General features: G+C 40.5%; 1 protein-coding gene across 3 annotated transcripts in view; it reads right to left on the bottom strand.

Moving 5' to 3' along the window:
• Positions 1-244: 244 nt before the first annotated feature.
• The window catches only part of INTS1 (integrator complex subunit 1), a 60,141-nt gene continuing 44,969 nt past the window's right edge, over positions 245-15,416 (bottom strand). For all 3 annotated transcript variants that reach the window (XM_016423911.2, XM_007498319.2, XM_016423913.2), the window contains exons 34-48: positions 13,475-13,655; positions 13,253-13,379; positions 12,535-12,665; positions 11,572-11,659; positions 11,190-11,416; positions 10,596-10,719; positions 9,435-9,568; positions 9,013-9,205; positions 8,649-8,776; positions 7,993-8,105; positions 5,938-6,051; positions 4,185-4,255; positions 3,715-3,806; positions 1,304-1,413; positions 245-811 (exon numbers count right to left, since the gene is read on the bottom strand). In XM_016423911.2, coding sequence (XP_016279397.2) covers positions 696-811; positions 1,304-1,413; positions 3,715-3,806; positions 4,185-4,255; positions 5,938-6,051; positions 7,993-8,105; positions 8,649-8,776; positions 9,013-9,205; positions 9,435-9,568; positions 10,596-10,719; positions 11,190-11,416; positions 11,572-11,659; positions 12,535-12,665; positions 13,253-13,379; positions 13,475-13,655 — 1,949 coding nt within the window. In that variant the 3' untranslated portion in view covers positions 245-695. The remainder of the gene's footprint in view (positions 812-1,303; positions 1,414-3,714; positions 3,807-4,184; positions 4,256-5,937; positions 6,052-7,992; positions 8,106-8,648; positions 8,777-9,012; positions 9,206-9,434; positions 9,569-10,595; positions 10,720-11,189; positions 11,417-11,571; positions 11,660-12,534; positions 12,666-13,252; positions 13,380-13,474; positions 13,656-15,416) is intronic.

The following is a 15,416-nucleotide window of genomic DNA, read 5'->3' as shown; positions in this document are numbered from 1 at the left end:
CTTATTTGAGCCTAACAACCCTTGAGGTAAGTCAGAGAAACTAACACCCCCATTCTACAGATGAGGAAGCTGAGGCTCACAGATAGCACCCGAAGTGAGATTCCTAGCAAGGTCACTGTGACTCCAGCTCATTCCCCAATCTATTGCTACTATGCCACACTATTCCTCAAGTTCACTCTCAATAGTTTGAGAGAAAGTGGTTCCCTCACAAAGGGAGAAGTCAAAGAGGAAGTCTAGGCAGGAGTACATTAGGCATTAGATTTAATTTAGAAAGTTGTAAATAAAAACAACCCACCCAACCCTATGTCCCTTTTGGTGTTGACTCGGAGACTGGCTTCTCCTTGTGGCTGTGACATCTGGTGTCCCAGCAGCATTCCAGTCTGATGGGATGGCAAACAGTGCTCTCTCCAAACTGAGCAATTGGCAAAAAAATTGATGCCCGGGTTACCCAACCCATAGAAACAGGGGAAAGAACCACAGATGGCCACTCTTCACTGCTTAAAAGCCTTGAGGGTCCCCAGTGGGAAGTGCTTGGAATGGGTCTCCTTCCCTTTCCTTTTCCCACATTTACATGGCACTATGTGTGTTTCTCCCCCAGGAGGAGGTCACAAATAGACTCTGAAACTCTTGGGGTCTGACTCCTTGGGCCATAGTTGAATGTCTTTAAACCAACAAAAGGTCTCATTCCTGACCAATCACATTACAGCTTCCATATGCAGAATCTTCAAGGCCTCAGAAATCTGGGGACTGGTGTCAATCTGTCCATACATCCCAACCAAAAAGGCCCGATGCAGCAATACAGCTGCATGCTCTGAAAAAGGAAGCAAAGAAATAAAAGTCGGTTAGCCTGCTTTGGTTCTGAGGCTGCCCCACCTGCCTCTTTGGGGCACCTCCAAAGATTCATCCTGGAATGAAATACAAGCACAGGCCTTGGGCTCTGCAGCACCACTCTCCAGGGAACACAGAAGGTGCTCAAACAGTGCAAAACCAGAGGAGAGCAATGCTGATCAGTTTGTCAGAGTATTATTTCCCAAAACAAAAATTCAGCTCCTCCAGACCTTAAACCTTTCCTTAAAGAAAGAACAAGGGACTCCCTAGGACCATCTACAACACAGGATCCAGGGTTCACAGTTTTGGTCCACAATCCTCTCCTCTGATTTGCAGAATGATGTCCACTCCCACCCACTTTAGGCTTACAGGCCACAATGGGAGCCTTCAGGGGCCAAAAAAATAAAGGGGGACCCAATGAAGATCATTGGATCATTGGATCAGCTGGATGAACCCTGGAAAGGAAACAGCTCACCTTGGCACAGAAGGGTATATTCAGGCAAGTTCTTCAGTGCTGTCTGCATTACCTCAAAGTCCCGACTTCCAAGGCAGTACATGAACGTGGGCAGAAAATCAGCAGCAATGCTATAACACATAAGCAGGCTCCCATCAGCACCTATGGTGACTGATCCTGCCTCAAGTTTATCCTAACCGGGAAGTCCTCAATGACCCATTTAGTGAGGAGCAGAGAATAGAGCCTTTACCATTTACAAAAAAAGAGGGAATAATTCCTGGCAGGTTTGGATTCTAATCATATTTTTTTTTCTTGTGAATCTATGATGAACTTCCACACACATTAATGGAAACAAAACACAAGTTTTTTAGGTAAATGGAAGCAGGAGAACTTTCCTAGGCCTCAATTTCATTCCATATGTAAAGAATGGGTCGTATGGTCTCTAAAATTCTATGATCTACTCAAACTATACTATAAAGCAGTGGTCATCAAAACAATTTGGTACTGGCTAAGAGACAGAAAGGAGGATCAGTGGAATAGACTTGGGGTAAATGACCTCAGCAAGACAGTCTATAATAAGCCCAAAGATCTCAGTTTTGGGGACCAAAACCCACTATTTGATAAAAAAAAAAACTGCTGGGAAAATTGGAAGACAGTATGGGAGAGATTAGGTTTGGATCAACATCTCACACCCAAACCAAGATAAACTCAGAATGGGTGAATGACCTGAATATAAAGAAGGAAACTATAAGCAAATTAGGTGAACAGGTTATAGTATACTTGTCAGATCTTTGGGAAAGGAAAGATTTCAAGACAAGCAAGAGTTGGAAAAAATCACAAAATGTAAAATCAATAATTTTGATTACATCAAATTAAAAAGTTTTTGTACAAACAAAACTAATGCATCCAAAATTAGAAGGGAAGCAACAAATTAGGAAACAAGCTTCATTACAAAAACCTCTGACAAAGGTCTAATTACTCAAATTTACAAAGAGCTAAACCAATTGTACAAAAAATCAAGCCATTCTCCAACTGATAAATGGGCAAGGGACATGAATAGGCAATTTTCAGTTAAAGAAACCGAAACTATTAATAAGTACATGAAAAAAGTGTTCTAAATCTCTTATAATCAGAGAAATGCAAATCAAAACAACTCTGAGGTACCACCTCACACCTAGCAAATTGGCTAACATGACAGCAAAGGAAAGCAATGAATGCTGGAGGGGATGTGGCAAAGTTGGGACATTAATGCACTGTTGGTGGAGTTGTGAATTGATCCAACCATTCTGGAAGGCAATTTGGAACTATGCCCAAAGGGTGCTAAAAGACTGTCGCCCTTTGATCCAGCCATAGCACTACTGGGTTTGTACCCCAAAGAGACAATAAGTAAAAAGACTTGTTCAAGAATATTCATAGCTGCGCTCTTTGTGGTGGCCAAAAATTGGAAAATGAGGGGATGCCCTTCAATTGGGGAATGGCTGAACAAATTGTGGTATATGTTGTTGATGGAATACTATTGTGCTCAAAGGAATAATAAAGTGGAGAAATTCCATGGGAACTGGAACAACCTCCAGGAATTGATGCAGAGTGAGAGGAGCAGAACCAGGAGAACATTGTATACAGAGACTGATACACTGTGGTACAATAATCGAATGTAATGGACTTCTCCATTAATGGCAATGCAGTGATCCCGAACAACTTGGAGGAATCTACGAGAAAAACCACTATCCACATTCAGAGGAAAAACTGTGGGAGTAAAAACACTGAAGAAAAACAACTGCTTGAATACATGGATCAAAGGGATATGATTGGGGATATAAACTCTAAATGAACATCCTAGTTTAAACATCAACAACATGGAAATAGGTTCTGATCAAGGACACAAGTAATACCCAATGAAATTGTGCATTGGCTTCAGGAAGGTGGAGGGGAAGGAGGGAAATAATGTGACTATTGTAACCAAGGAATAATGTTCTAAATTGACTAAATAAACTAATTCAAATGGGAAAAAAATAAAAAAATAAAAAAAAATAAAATTCTATGATCTAAACTTACTTCAGAATACACTTTAGAGCTTCTGATAAACTTCCAATTTCTCTTCTTTAGACCCTCACAATCTCGTGTCACAGTACCCCACTGACAAAACTCTGCTAATTTCACTTTTTTAGAGGTCAAGATGTAAAGTTTATTTTAAAATTGTGATACCCAGATGGGATGACTTCACGAGCTGTGCAATCTTCCTGGGTTCATCTTTGGCTTAGCTTCTGGTTGGGCTGTTAATAACTATGATCTATTACAAGTGTTTTTACATTGGCCTAACTCCAATCCTTCAGCAAAGGAAGTAATTTGTCAGCAATTTCATCAATAAAAGATGAGATAATAGTAGGTGCAGAGTGAAATGCTAGTGAACTATAATTGTCCCTCATTCTCACCTAGGATTGTTTTGTATTGAGCGCAGGGCGAGGTTGAAGGCCAGGTTCCTACAGGATTCCTCAGAAGCAGTCATCAGCCTCTGCAGGTTGGTCTAAGAAGGAATAAAGGAAGAGAGTCATTCCCTGGGTTCCTATTTCTGTATTGGGAGGTAGACCCCTATGCTCAGCAGGCAATAGGTGAGGAAAGGAGAATCTTGATTCATTTGGGGGAATGGGCCAGTATAGGAACCAGTGCTTGTGCCTGAGATTCACAGGTGAAGGGCAGCCTGGTCTGTCTTAGCTAAGACTCCAAAGGCTCCCAGTCTTACTTCCTAGCATTTAAGAAGGAATGAGGGCTCCTCTTGATGACTAAAGGGAAGTGAGTCCTCTCTGAGGCAATGAGAACCCTGGGCTTTGGTTGGAAGGGATTAAGAAGCAAAAGGAATGGGCTAGCTAGACTAGACATGAGAATTCCTTTCCATGGCACTTACAGAAAAGAAGGACAAGATTTCTGGCCTCCGCCGGGACATCTCATCTATGTCACTCAGAACTTCCAAGATATCTAAATAGAGAAGAAAGTAAGCTGAAGGTGTGATAGAAACAGAAAAAGACACAGAAAAACCCCACTCACATGTAATGGATAATCAACACTCTTAATTGAATTAACAGAGGGGGTAGCTACATGGCACAGTGACTAGAGCACCAGGCTTGGAATTGGTAGAACCTGGTTTCTAATCTGGCCTCAAACATGTCCTAGCTATGTGACCTTGGGCAAGTCACTTAATCTCATTTGCATAGCCCATACTGACCTGTCTTAGGGTTGTTTCTAAGAAAGTAAGGGTTTAAAAAAAAAAAGTGAACACACAGATACCAATGGAGGAACCTAGAGCTCTGTGTTGTATAATGTTTCTTCAAAAAGCTACATCCAATGCAGAATGAAATAAGTAGAACCAGGAAAACATTGTATACAGTAACAGTAATATTGTGGAATGATAACTGTGATAGACTTAACTATCCTCAGTAGTACAATGATCCAGGGCAATTCTGAAGGACTTCAGACAAAGAATACTCCCCACTGCCAGAGAAAGAACTGTTGGGAATCAGAATACAGATGAAAGCATACAATTCTTCCCTTGTTTATTTGGGTTTATGTTTTGGTGTTTTGGTTTTAATAAGATTACTCACTTACAAAAATGAATATATGGAAATGTTTTACATGATTATACATGTATAACCTAGATTAAATTGCCTGCCAGCACTAGAAGAGGGGGAGGAAGATAAATTCAATCCTATAACTTAGGAAAACTTGTATGGAAATTTGTTATAACATGTAATTAGTAATAAATAAAGGTGAGGAGAAAAGCCACATCCAAAAGATACACCATACATCCCCTACTTCTATCTCAGTGCTCAATAATCTTTCCTAAAATTCATGTCTCTCCATTTTATTTAAGACCAAAGGAATGTGGGAAATTGGGAGTATAAAAAATAGGGGAAGACTTTCAGGTCATTTTTGTTTAAGTTTCTGTGTTGAGCTCTTTGAACATTTAAATTCATTCCTTGTCTAACCCAATTGCAAAATTCCCTGAAGATGGATAGCTCTACATTTTGGTATTAGAGTTTGGCCCATTAAAACCTAACCCCTAGCATTTTACACCAAAACCTTGTCTGTTATTGGAAATGTCAGTATCTTTTATTGTGCCTATGATTGCGGGAGATAAAATTACTTCTTCACTTGCACAATAAGCCCTTACAAACACTTCTGGTTTTGAAATTACAACCTAATCTAATAGGATAGAAGCTTCCTGAGGACAGGGGTTAGGCAGGATTTTGTTGTTTGGTTTTTTGGGGGGTTTTTTTTGCCTCTGTATGATATCATTGGCAGGCATAGTGCATTTCACAAAGTGAGTACTTAAAAAATGTTTGATTTTGATTCTAATTGCTGCTTTCCCCAGCTTTTCTGAGCATACATCTCAGACTAAAGGCAAAAGGCAACTGTCACTTCATCTTGCTCATATCCTCTCTCTCTCTACCTGCTTATGCTTCTTTCTACTATGGGCCTTATACCAAATTCAAAATCTCCTTCCTCAGCTGGCATTTCACATATCTTTTCTCACTTCTGTGGCTGCTGCCCATGCCCATGAAGGAAGGCCTTAGAGCTTTTCTACAATGCACACTGTTCTAGAAATACAGACAGAATACTGCCCAGTCTAGGTTTTAACTAGGCTCTTCTTCTTCGATTACCTTCTACAGTTTGGCCCCTGGATAATCTCTTCATATAGGGAGTCATTTCAGCTGCTGTCAGAGGAGTGAAGAGAGAGACACTGACTAGAGGCAGGGAGCCAGCAGTACTGTCATCTAGAAGAAAAACAACCAAAATTACTGACACTTATATATACCTGGCAAAGCACTTTATACACTATCTCCTTAGAAAATCATTACAATCCTGTGAAGTAGGTACTACAGAAATTATTTTTTCCTTTACTTGCCTGTTTATTTGTTATTTTTATGAAGATATTTTATTTTTATCTATTACATGTAATAACAAATCTCTATATAAGTTTTCCAAAGTTTATGATCCAAACTGTTTTCCTTTCTCCCTTCCCTCCCTATTCCCGGAGCTGGTAAGCAATTTCATCTGGGTTATACATGTACTGCCATGCAAAACATATTTCCATATTATTCATTTTTTACTATGGGAATTATTACTCCCCATCTTATACATGGGGAAAATAATATTCAGAAAAGTTAACATGCCTGTGGTTATACACCCAAATAAGTAGCAGAAGCAGAATCTGAATCCAGGTCTTCCTGACTCCAGGTTCAGTATATGGTATAGTTAAAATAGCTGGTGATTGGGGCATATGACACTGGATAAGAGAGCCAGGCCTAGAGAGATGTGAGGATCTGAGTTCCAATCTGGCCACAGATACTTCGTAGTTGGATGACTCTGGGCAAGTTACAACCACAATTGCCTACGCCATATGAGAGTTATTACTAAAATAGAAAATTAGGACTTAAAAAAAAAAAAGGTTGGTCTGATCTGGTCACTTAACACCAGTCAATAATCATAATGTAACAAGTATAACATAAAAGTTGTTTTTTAAACATACCAGAAGTTAGAAATATAACTGAATGTTATTTCTTTCAAAATAGTCACTTATTCCTCTGTTCAATATATTCCTGTACTCTTCTGAAACTGCCTTCAGAAGAGAGGGCAGAATTTTCTGAAACAAGTGACATATACAGAAGCCAATGTTTAAGGGTCAGGATGGTGACATCAAGAGCAAAAGAAAGTGCCTGAAAGTAAATCACAGCATCCCTACCTGGAATTCATCCTAGAATATACTGGCACATATAGAAGAAAATGTGGCATCCTGAATGTGGAATAAAACATACCATTTTTCACTTTATTTCTTTTATTGAGTTTTTTCTTATATGTGACATGCTTCTTCTTTCACAGCATGAGGGATATAGAAATATGTATTACATGACACCTCTCATACCACCTAAATCAGATTATTTACTGTCAGGGATGGGGGAGAGGGAAAGGAGGAGAAGAATCTAGATTGCAACATGTCAGAAAACTGTTAAAAATTATTTCTACATGTAATTTAAAAAAAAGAGAAAATAGGGGGCAGCTGGGTAGCTCAGTGGATTGAGAGCCAGGCCTAGAGATGGGAGGTCCTAGGTTCAAATCTGGCCTCAGCCACTTCCCAGCTGTGTGACCCTGGGCAAGTCACTTGACTCCCATTGCCTAGCCCTTACCACTCTTCTGCCTTGGAGCCAATACACAGTATTGATTCCAAGATGGAAGGTAAGGGTTTAAAAAAAAAAGAGAGAGAGAATAGATAAGTTTAAAGAAAAAGGCATGTGTTGGCCCATAAGAGAGATGTGTTTTGCTGAGCAGCAACTCCTTAGATAGGATTTTCATCCTGCCATTCTATGATCCCTTTTCTGAACCCATTCTCCTGTGCTTAGAGCAAAGTTTTCAAACACAAAGTAGAATCTCCTTTTGGAACAGTGGTTATTTCCCATTGTACAGGTACCATATTTATCCCAAGCAGGAAATTTGGTTCACAACTGGCTAAATTTTGGGAAATGAAGCCATAAAGTAGGAATAAAATGTCCAAACAAACTGATGGTTTCTCACATCCCATGTCTTAGCAATAAGTTGTGTCCTGGATGTCTCTTTTTTCAATACATTCTAAAACCTTCCTCATAGAAGCTGATACTTAGTTCACCTCATAGAATTGTTCCCTGTGATAAGCCTTAGAAAGGAGAAATCCCTAAACTCACCATCCCTCTCTTCATCTGAGCCATGATCAGAAACACTATTCTTGCTGGGAAGACTCAGCCCCGCTAAGAGAGACTTCAGCATCACCAGGTCACCATTGTCTGAAGACAAGTCGCTGTAGAAAAAAGCAAACACCAGTTCTCAGCTCAATAAGATACTGTCAACAGGCAGAAGACTAGGTAAAAAAAAGTTGCAATTGTAAGGATTAGAAAAGGAAGAACAACAGATTGTACTAGGATGTCATGTAGGCAAACCAATGTACAGAGAAGAAAAACAGGTTAAGTAAGAATATCAATAACACATAAAGAGAGCTGGACTATCTCTAGAATGGCCATAGTGGGCAAAGAAACATCTGCTGCTCATGCTCTACAATCGAGGCCTGAAAATCTTGGCTAAGAGTTCCTTGTCCTCTATGTGGGCTAGACCCTATGGTTAACATCTTTTCTTTAACTACTCTTCAGTCTCAGACTTGCTAGTTACTGATTTGAAGAGTCCTCCTTTCCTTGCCAATCCATCCTCACTGAAACTAGTGTATCTGCTAGTTTGGGAAGCTAGCTCTCAGCTTTCCACAGTGAGCTTCTATTTGTCTGGAATGTAAATATTCAGACCCTCAAGAGTAGGTCCAGAAAAAGAAAAAGCTGGTGGAGGGGATACTTACTGGAGTGAATCAGAATGCTTCTGCAGGAAGGAGACTGCAGCTGGTGCATTGCATGTGATATACTTGTGAATAAGTTGGACGAACTTGCTGATGAAGGCAGCGAGGTGACGGGAGGATTTCCTATAATTCTGAAGAAAAGAACCCATGTGACTGGCCACAGCACATAGCCCACATTAAACAGAAACAATACTTTGGTAGCCTAAAATTCTGCAGACACAGCTGCCTAGCTATATATTCCTGCATACACAAAGTCTTCCTTAAAAGAGAACACAAACGGCATGTATTTGTATACATTATTTGTACCAAGCCCCCACCTCAGACAGGGGCCTTTAGGAAATGAGAAAGAAAAGAACAAATCACCTACCAGGAGCAGCCGGATGAAGGAGAGAAGACAGTCCCAAAGCGCCCTCTGGTGTTCGTCTTGGAACACCTGTGGCTGTAGCAGTTCTATGATCCCCAGAACATGAATGAAAAACGTCAGGTGATTCTGTTGACGAAACTCCTGGAAGTTGAGATGGGTTCGCCCATGAAGTAGGGCAGCAATCATGGCAAGGTGCCTATAAACATGGGGGTAAAAGACGTCATGTTCAGCCTCACTCCTACTGGGTCACTACATCCTGTCCCTGACTCAGGCTAGAAACCAGACAGATCCTCCTAGCTCCTTGAGACCACAGATTAAACTCTACAATGAGGAGAGGGAAAAGTAACCACCCTCCTTCTTAGAGATAAATGCAGAACTTCTCTAACCCATACCCCAAGCAGCAAAGAAGAAAATGACTATAGGACCTCAGCAGCAGGATAGGGTGTGCCACAGCCAACTTCCTACAAGCCATATTGGCATCTGCCACTCGGCCCTCAGAGGATCTGGAATCACTGGTGTCTGCGAGGAGGAGGATGAATCGATGAACCAGAGCATCAAGCTGAAAGGAAAATGAAAGATTTGAAACTACGAGGAGTATAGCATTACAGAAGCAAGTCATCACTGATTAATAACCTATCTCAAACAATGACCAAGAGGCTAGAGGGCAGAGAGTACAAAACAGTATGAGGTTTACAGACTTTATAATGAAGCTTACCCTCTTTCCTCAATAGACACAGAGTTCCTTTTCTTTTTTTTTTTAAACCTCACTTTCTATCTAGAATAAATACTGGGCATCGGTTCCAGGGCAGAATAGTGGTATGAACTAGGCAATGGGGGTTAAGTGACTTGCCCAGGGTCAAAAGGCTAGGAAATGTCCGAGGCCACATTTGAACTTAGGACCTCCCAGCTCCAGGCCTGGCTCTCATATCATTAAGCCATCTAGATGCCCCCTGCAGTTCCTTTTCTTAGAGAAAAAGTTCCCTTGGTGCCACTGAATTTTCCTTTTTGTTGGCATTTAGTGGGCAGACTAGCTTTCCAGTTTCCAGCAGATCAAGTTCCCTCTAATTAAGACTATACAGAAGTCAATTTCTTTGTTGGACTAAGCAGAATTAAGGACAGCAGATTCAAATAGCACTCAGAAAAAAACTAATTTGCATGGACATCCATCCTCATCAACCCAATAACCTGAAGACTGTAGAGAAAAGTATGCTTCAACAGTAAATTCAGTTACCATGCTAGTGAGGAAATTTATTACAAGAGAGCAATAATCAAGGTCCAAATTCTGTCTTCAGGAGATAGAGGTGAGAATAGGACCATAAGGACCCACATCAAGGCCCCTAATATGTTAATCTATTTTTTCCCCTAATCTAGGCAAATATATTCTCCACTTTGAAATAGAGGTTTCCAACTCTGGAAGAGCTGAAAAAAAAAAGTCATTTTTACTTAAATTACCCAGATAACTTAATAGCACCAAATTCAAGTGAAAATGAAGTTATCTGGATACCAGAATCTCTTACTACATGTACAATACACCTACCTTTCCTCAGCTACAGGAAAAGGAATGGCTATGCCTCAGACCTACTCACCTTGCAGGTGCTGCTACTGGTTGCTCCTTCACTGTTCAGCAGCGTCTCAGGCATGGGCACCAGGAGCTCTGGTAGCTGCAGATAGAGCTGGAGGAGAAGGTCTTGGCAGCGTTTTCCTAATAAGCTGAAAGAGAAAGTATCCTTTCAGGTTATATCATTCATCGAAAGGTGATATCTAGAAGCCTTAAGATCCTTAAGGATGTCTGAAAAGCTCAATGCAATATTGGTAGGTGTGTGGAAGACAACTAGGTGTTAAATCAAGGCAAGGCTAGTGCCCACCAATGTTCAACAGCCCAATCCAAGGTGTTTTTTCATGAAATACATCAAGCCCAACCCTAAGCTACAACCAAATGCAAAGATACAATAGCCTGGTCATGACTAGAGACATCAGTCCCTGAAGCTTGAGTGTGAATCACATTCAGACTAAAACTCTGGGGCTAAGAAGATGCATCTTCTGATCAGTGGTCATAGTTTAAAATAAGCAGTCAGGGTCAAACTACAAAAACCCAACAGCCTTTGCAAATGACGTCTGCTATCTAAACTACTGATATTCAAAAGCACAAAGACATCCAAAGAATATTTAGGGGTCCTCACCTCTCTCCCCACTGCTGGATGCTGCTTGTCAGGTACTCTGTTACTTTTTTGATACACTCCACATCTCCATGACAACAGCTAAGCAACAGAGGCAGGCGGGACTGGATAAGGTTACATGTGGCATCTTCGGTGCTCTGGCTTCTGGTTTCTGACTCGGCTAAGATCAGTTCGACCAAACTTATCAGTTCTGGAGTCTGGACTTGAAGCACAAATTCTTCTCGTCGTTTCTGTAACACAGCCCAGAGGGCAGTCAGCAAAGTCTCTATCCCAAAGGGCAGAAATCCAATTTACTGAAGGATGAGGACTAAGATACTAGATTCCAAACATGAAAACACTCAGTTACATTTCTCATTTGCTCGTCTTGAAAGGCATCATTCAGTACCTGAGGAGTCCGCTGATCCCTTCCCTGCCAGATGCGAGGAACATGAATACAAGCCCATAGGAAATCCAAAGCAGCAGATGGGTCAAATCTGAGGGGAAAAAAAAAGAGAATTCAGAACAGAAATACCATTTTAGCCTAAACACAGGAAGTCATCTTTAGGGAACTGAATATGAAAATGTAAGTAAGTGCAAAGATGAGAGGGAGAGGTGAAAGAAACTCACCTCTAAGCAAAGAGAAAGGGATAAAAGAGATTTCATCTAGTAGAAAAAACATGGGGCTTTCTCCTTGGGGGCAATTAGTGTTCCCAAGGGATTCTTTACTTCAGAAGACATGAGTTCTCTGAGGTAGTATGTAGTTTCTTTTCCCTTGTAAACAGATTTACAGGTCAAACCTCAAATTATCAAAGCCAAAGAAAGCTAAACACATTTTTCTTATTAAAGCTTTTTTTTAATTCTCTAGCAGAGTGAGAAATGGTAACTAAAAAAAAAAACCCACAAATAAGGATTCAGTGAAAATGAACCTGCCAAAAAGATGTACTGTTCTCTCTACAGAAAGGAATCTGTGGTCTCAAGAACACCTTCTATGTGGACCCACTTCACCATTCAGGAACACCAGTGTCAGAGACCACAACTATACTCCTACTGGGTCTGCTAGCCATATTCTGTAGATGGCATACACAATATGCTACACTTAGAACAAGATCATGTGCCATCTTTTCATTGATGAAGTCGGGTCTTCTACTTATTGACAAACATTCGACCCCAAAGAATCTATAAGGCTTTGTCAACAAAAAGGTATACGGAAGCCACATCTACTGTGATGATACAAATTACTCTGTTAGCAATATGTCTCAGGTTCCAATAAGGAAGGGGCAAAATTCATTTAAGGATGAGAGCATCTGCACTGATGAGATAAAGTCATACACCCAGGTTTCCACGGATATACAAAGAGTGCTCAACTCACCTTTGCTCCCGGTTTTTGCAAAGTAGGATGTGGATACACTGATGAAGTGTACTCCAATTAGACTGGTGGGTAAGGAGAGCCAAGAGGTAAGGACGGAAAGACAGCATCTGAGAGCCAGAATGATTTTTGGACTGTGGAGAAAGAAAATCCAGAAAAAGCATTTACTAGTCAGTCTTAACACTGGAAAACAAAGCCAATTTATAAGAACATTCTGTGGCTACACTGAATATGAAGCAAGAAACAAACTGTTTTCTTTGATAACTCTTCAAAAAGAGGACAAATAAACATGAACTGGGGGGAAAAATACAAATAAACATGAACTGGGGGGAAAAATACTATCAGTAAGATCAGTGGAGTTTTCTCAAAAGATAACCTAGTACATACTGTAGGAATGTTTAATATGCCTTTATCAGAGGAAAATCAAAATCAATTCCTCTCATCTTGCTGCCCATTCAGAAATGAAGACTGAAGGATTTACAATAGATAGCAGGAAACCACACAGGAAATAAATGCTATAAATGGGAAAAACAGGGTCAGATATTAAGTTCCTAATTAGTTGAAAATACAAAACCCTTTTTTCCTTCGAGAAATCCACCCTACTCCTCCTTTCTGTGTATATGTATGATAATAAAGTCCTTTCACATGCTTCTGTTAATAACCTTCAAAAAGAAATGAGATCTTCCTAGATTTAAGCTCATTCTGAGGCAGGGTCTCAAACCTTATTCCAAGAGAAAAGGAGCCTCTGTTGGAGATCAGGACAGCTGTTGATCACTTCAGGATCCAGCATCTCAAGCCAGTCAATCAGAAGTCCTGAGGATGGACCAAGCCAGGCAGTTTCAGTGACACTGGGGAAGACAAAATAATCCTAGTGTCATAGAAGGTACTGCTAGAACCAGAGAGGTTTAGAGAGGATTAATGTTTTCCCCTTCCCATAACTCACCTGCAGCTATCTAATTCCTTTTTCCCTGAGGCATCCTCTCTTTCCTGAAGTAGCAAGGAACTTACAACAGCAATAGGCTTAGTGGAAGGAAACTTGGAGGTAGTTTCTGGGGTAGTTGAGAAGAGGATGGCCAGGAACTCCTCGAGGTAGGGAGATCTCGTTTCAATCAGACCTTGAAGGACTAGAAATATTAAAGAAAAAATACAATCAGAAATGTTAGCAACCAACAGCATCACATTTCAACAGACCTTTGGAGAAAACATGGCTAGCTTTCTCAGAGGGCTAAAGAACAGGAATGGGTAGCTTTAATATAAACCATTCCCTCATGGCCAATTAAGTTTCTAATGCTTAATAGACCATTCCAAATTGTAAATTACCCAACCAGTGAATAACCATTTTTGTTAGAAAAAGAGTTAGGAATTTTTATTTTATGATATTGCTCTTTTTCAAACATATGTTGCAAAGTTAGGGAATTTCCATTGAAACACAAATATGCTGATAAACTTTTACTTTTCTGTAAGGATTCATCTGCTTTTCTTTTTTGTAGCCCTGGGACTTCTCGCTCCTTGAGAGACAGGATAGTATAGTAGAGAAAACATTAAGCTTAATAGTCAGAACACCTGGGTTCAAGTTCTGGCTTCACTGCTTACTAGATGACTGTGACAATGGGCAATTCATTCAATAACCATTTATTAAGTACCTCCTAGGTACAGAATATTGTCCTAGGCATTGAAGATAAACACCAAAGGAGACAGATTCCTTGCTCTTGCTGAGCCAGAAATGGAAGTGGCATTCTTGAGTGGTAACTAAGAATACTCTAGTTCCTGACATGGCTTATGTGTCAGCTACCACTGTCCAATGTCATTCCGTGACCACCCAGCACCTGAGTAGGAGTGTTTTTGTACTCTCTGTCTATTGACGGAGAAAGGAGAAGTATGTCCCAAAGATGACTTCAAAGCCCCAGGAATACTTCTCCTTTCTCCATAAGAGGACATAGGAAAGAGGGATTTCAGACGAATAACCTCTAATGGTTCCCTTAGCCTGAAGACTATTGCCACTTACAGAAGAAACTCTGGTGTGAGTCACCAAACCATCTAAAAAAAAAAATAATGCTATAGCTCTCTCTGGCCAAAAAGCATCCATGGATTGAATTTAGAGACCTTCTCAAACCAAAATCTCTCTTTGCCACCAGATGTACAGGTACTACATACCCATATACACTAAACTATCAGAAATAAGCAATAATGTCTCAGTTCTCTGTATTCATTGAACACCCCAGACTCCAGGCCTCCTAATGACTGGACCTCAGACACCAGGCCCAATCAGGCAATAAGTATATATTCTATGAGTAAGGATTTCAGGATCTATAGTATCTCATTTCACCTTAGGATGATGGAACCAAATGGCACATAGACTAAATTCAGTCAGACTCCTGAGAACCCAAACATGTTATTTGCTCACCCAGATTTCTGACTCATTTGAGCCCCAGTCAACTGACACTTCCCCATCCTATGACTAGCAAACTCCTGCGTCTTCCTCTCATTATAATTCAGCCAAAGTGGGATGTCCTTCTCCCCCCACTAACAATTCCTTACTCTCTTATCTCTACTCACCTCAATCCTATTGTTTACTGCTATGCCTCCTCCTATTGTATTCTTAGAACTACAGTTCTTTTGCTAAATTTCCTTCATCCTAGAACTCTTCTTGCACTCATGCTATTGCATGCCAGGAAATCTCGCTCCTTCCTGAAGACAATGTATTCCTCACCAACCTCTTCATTAATGGTTGTTCCTTCTCTCACGCCCCACTAATATGCTGGGTCAAGAGGATTATCCCATTGCCATCATTCACTTGGCAACTCAACTCTCCCCTTTTGAGGAATACTCCATTTGCCTGAATCAACCAACCAATCAACATTTATTAAGGGCCTTCTCCATGCCAG

This window comes from Monodelphis domestica, chromosome 7, assembly GCF_027887165.1.
Source record: "Monodelphis domestica isolate mMonDom1 chromosome 7, mMonDom1.pri, whole genome shotgun sequence".
In the NCBI taxonomy this organism is placed as follows: Eukaryota; Metazoa; Chordata; class Mammalia; order Didelphimorphia; family Didelphidae; genus Monodelphis; species Monodelphis domestica.
The sequence above is the reverse complement of the archived record's forward strand: the minus strand, read 5'-3'. Positions and strand labels throughout refer to the sequence as shown.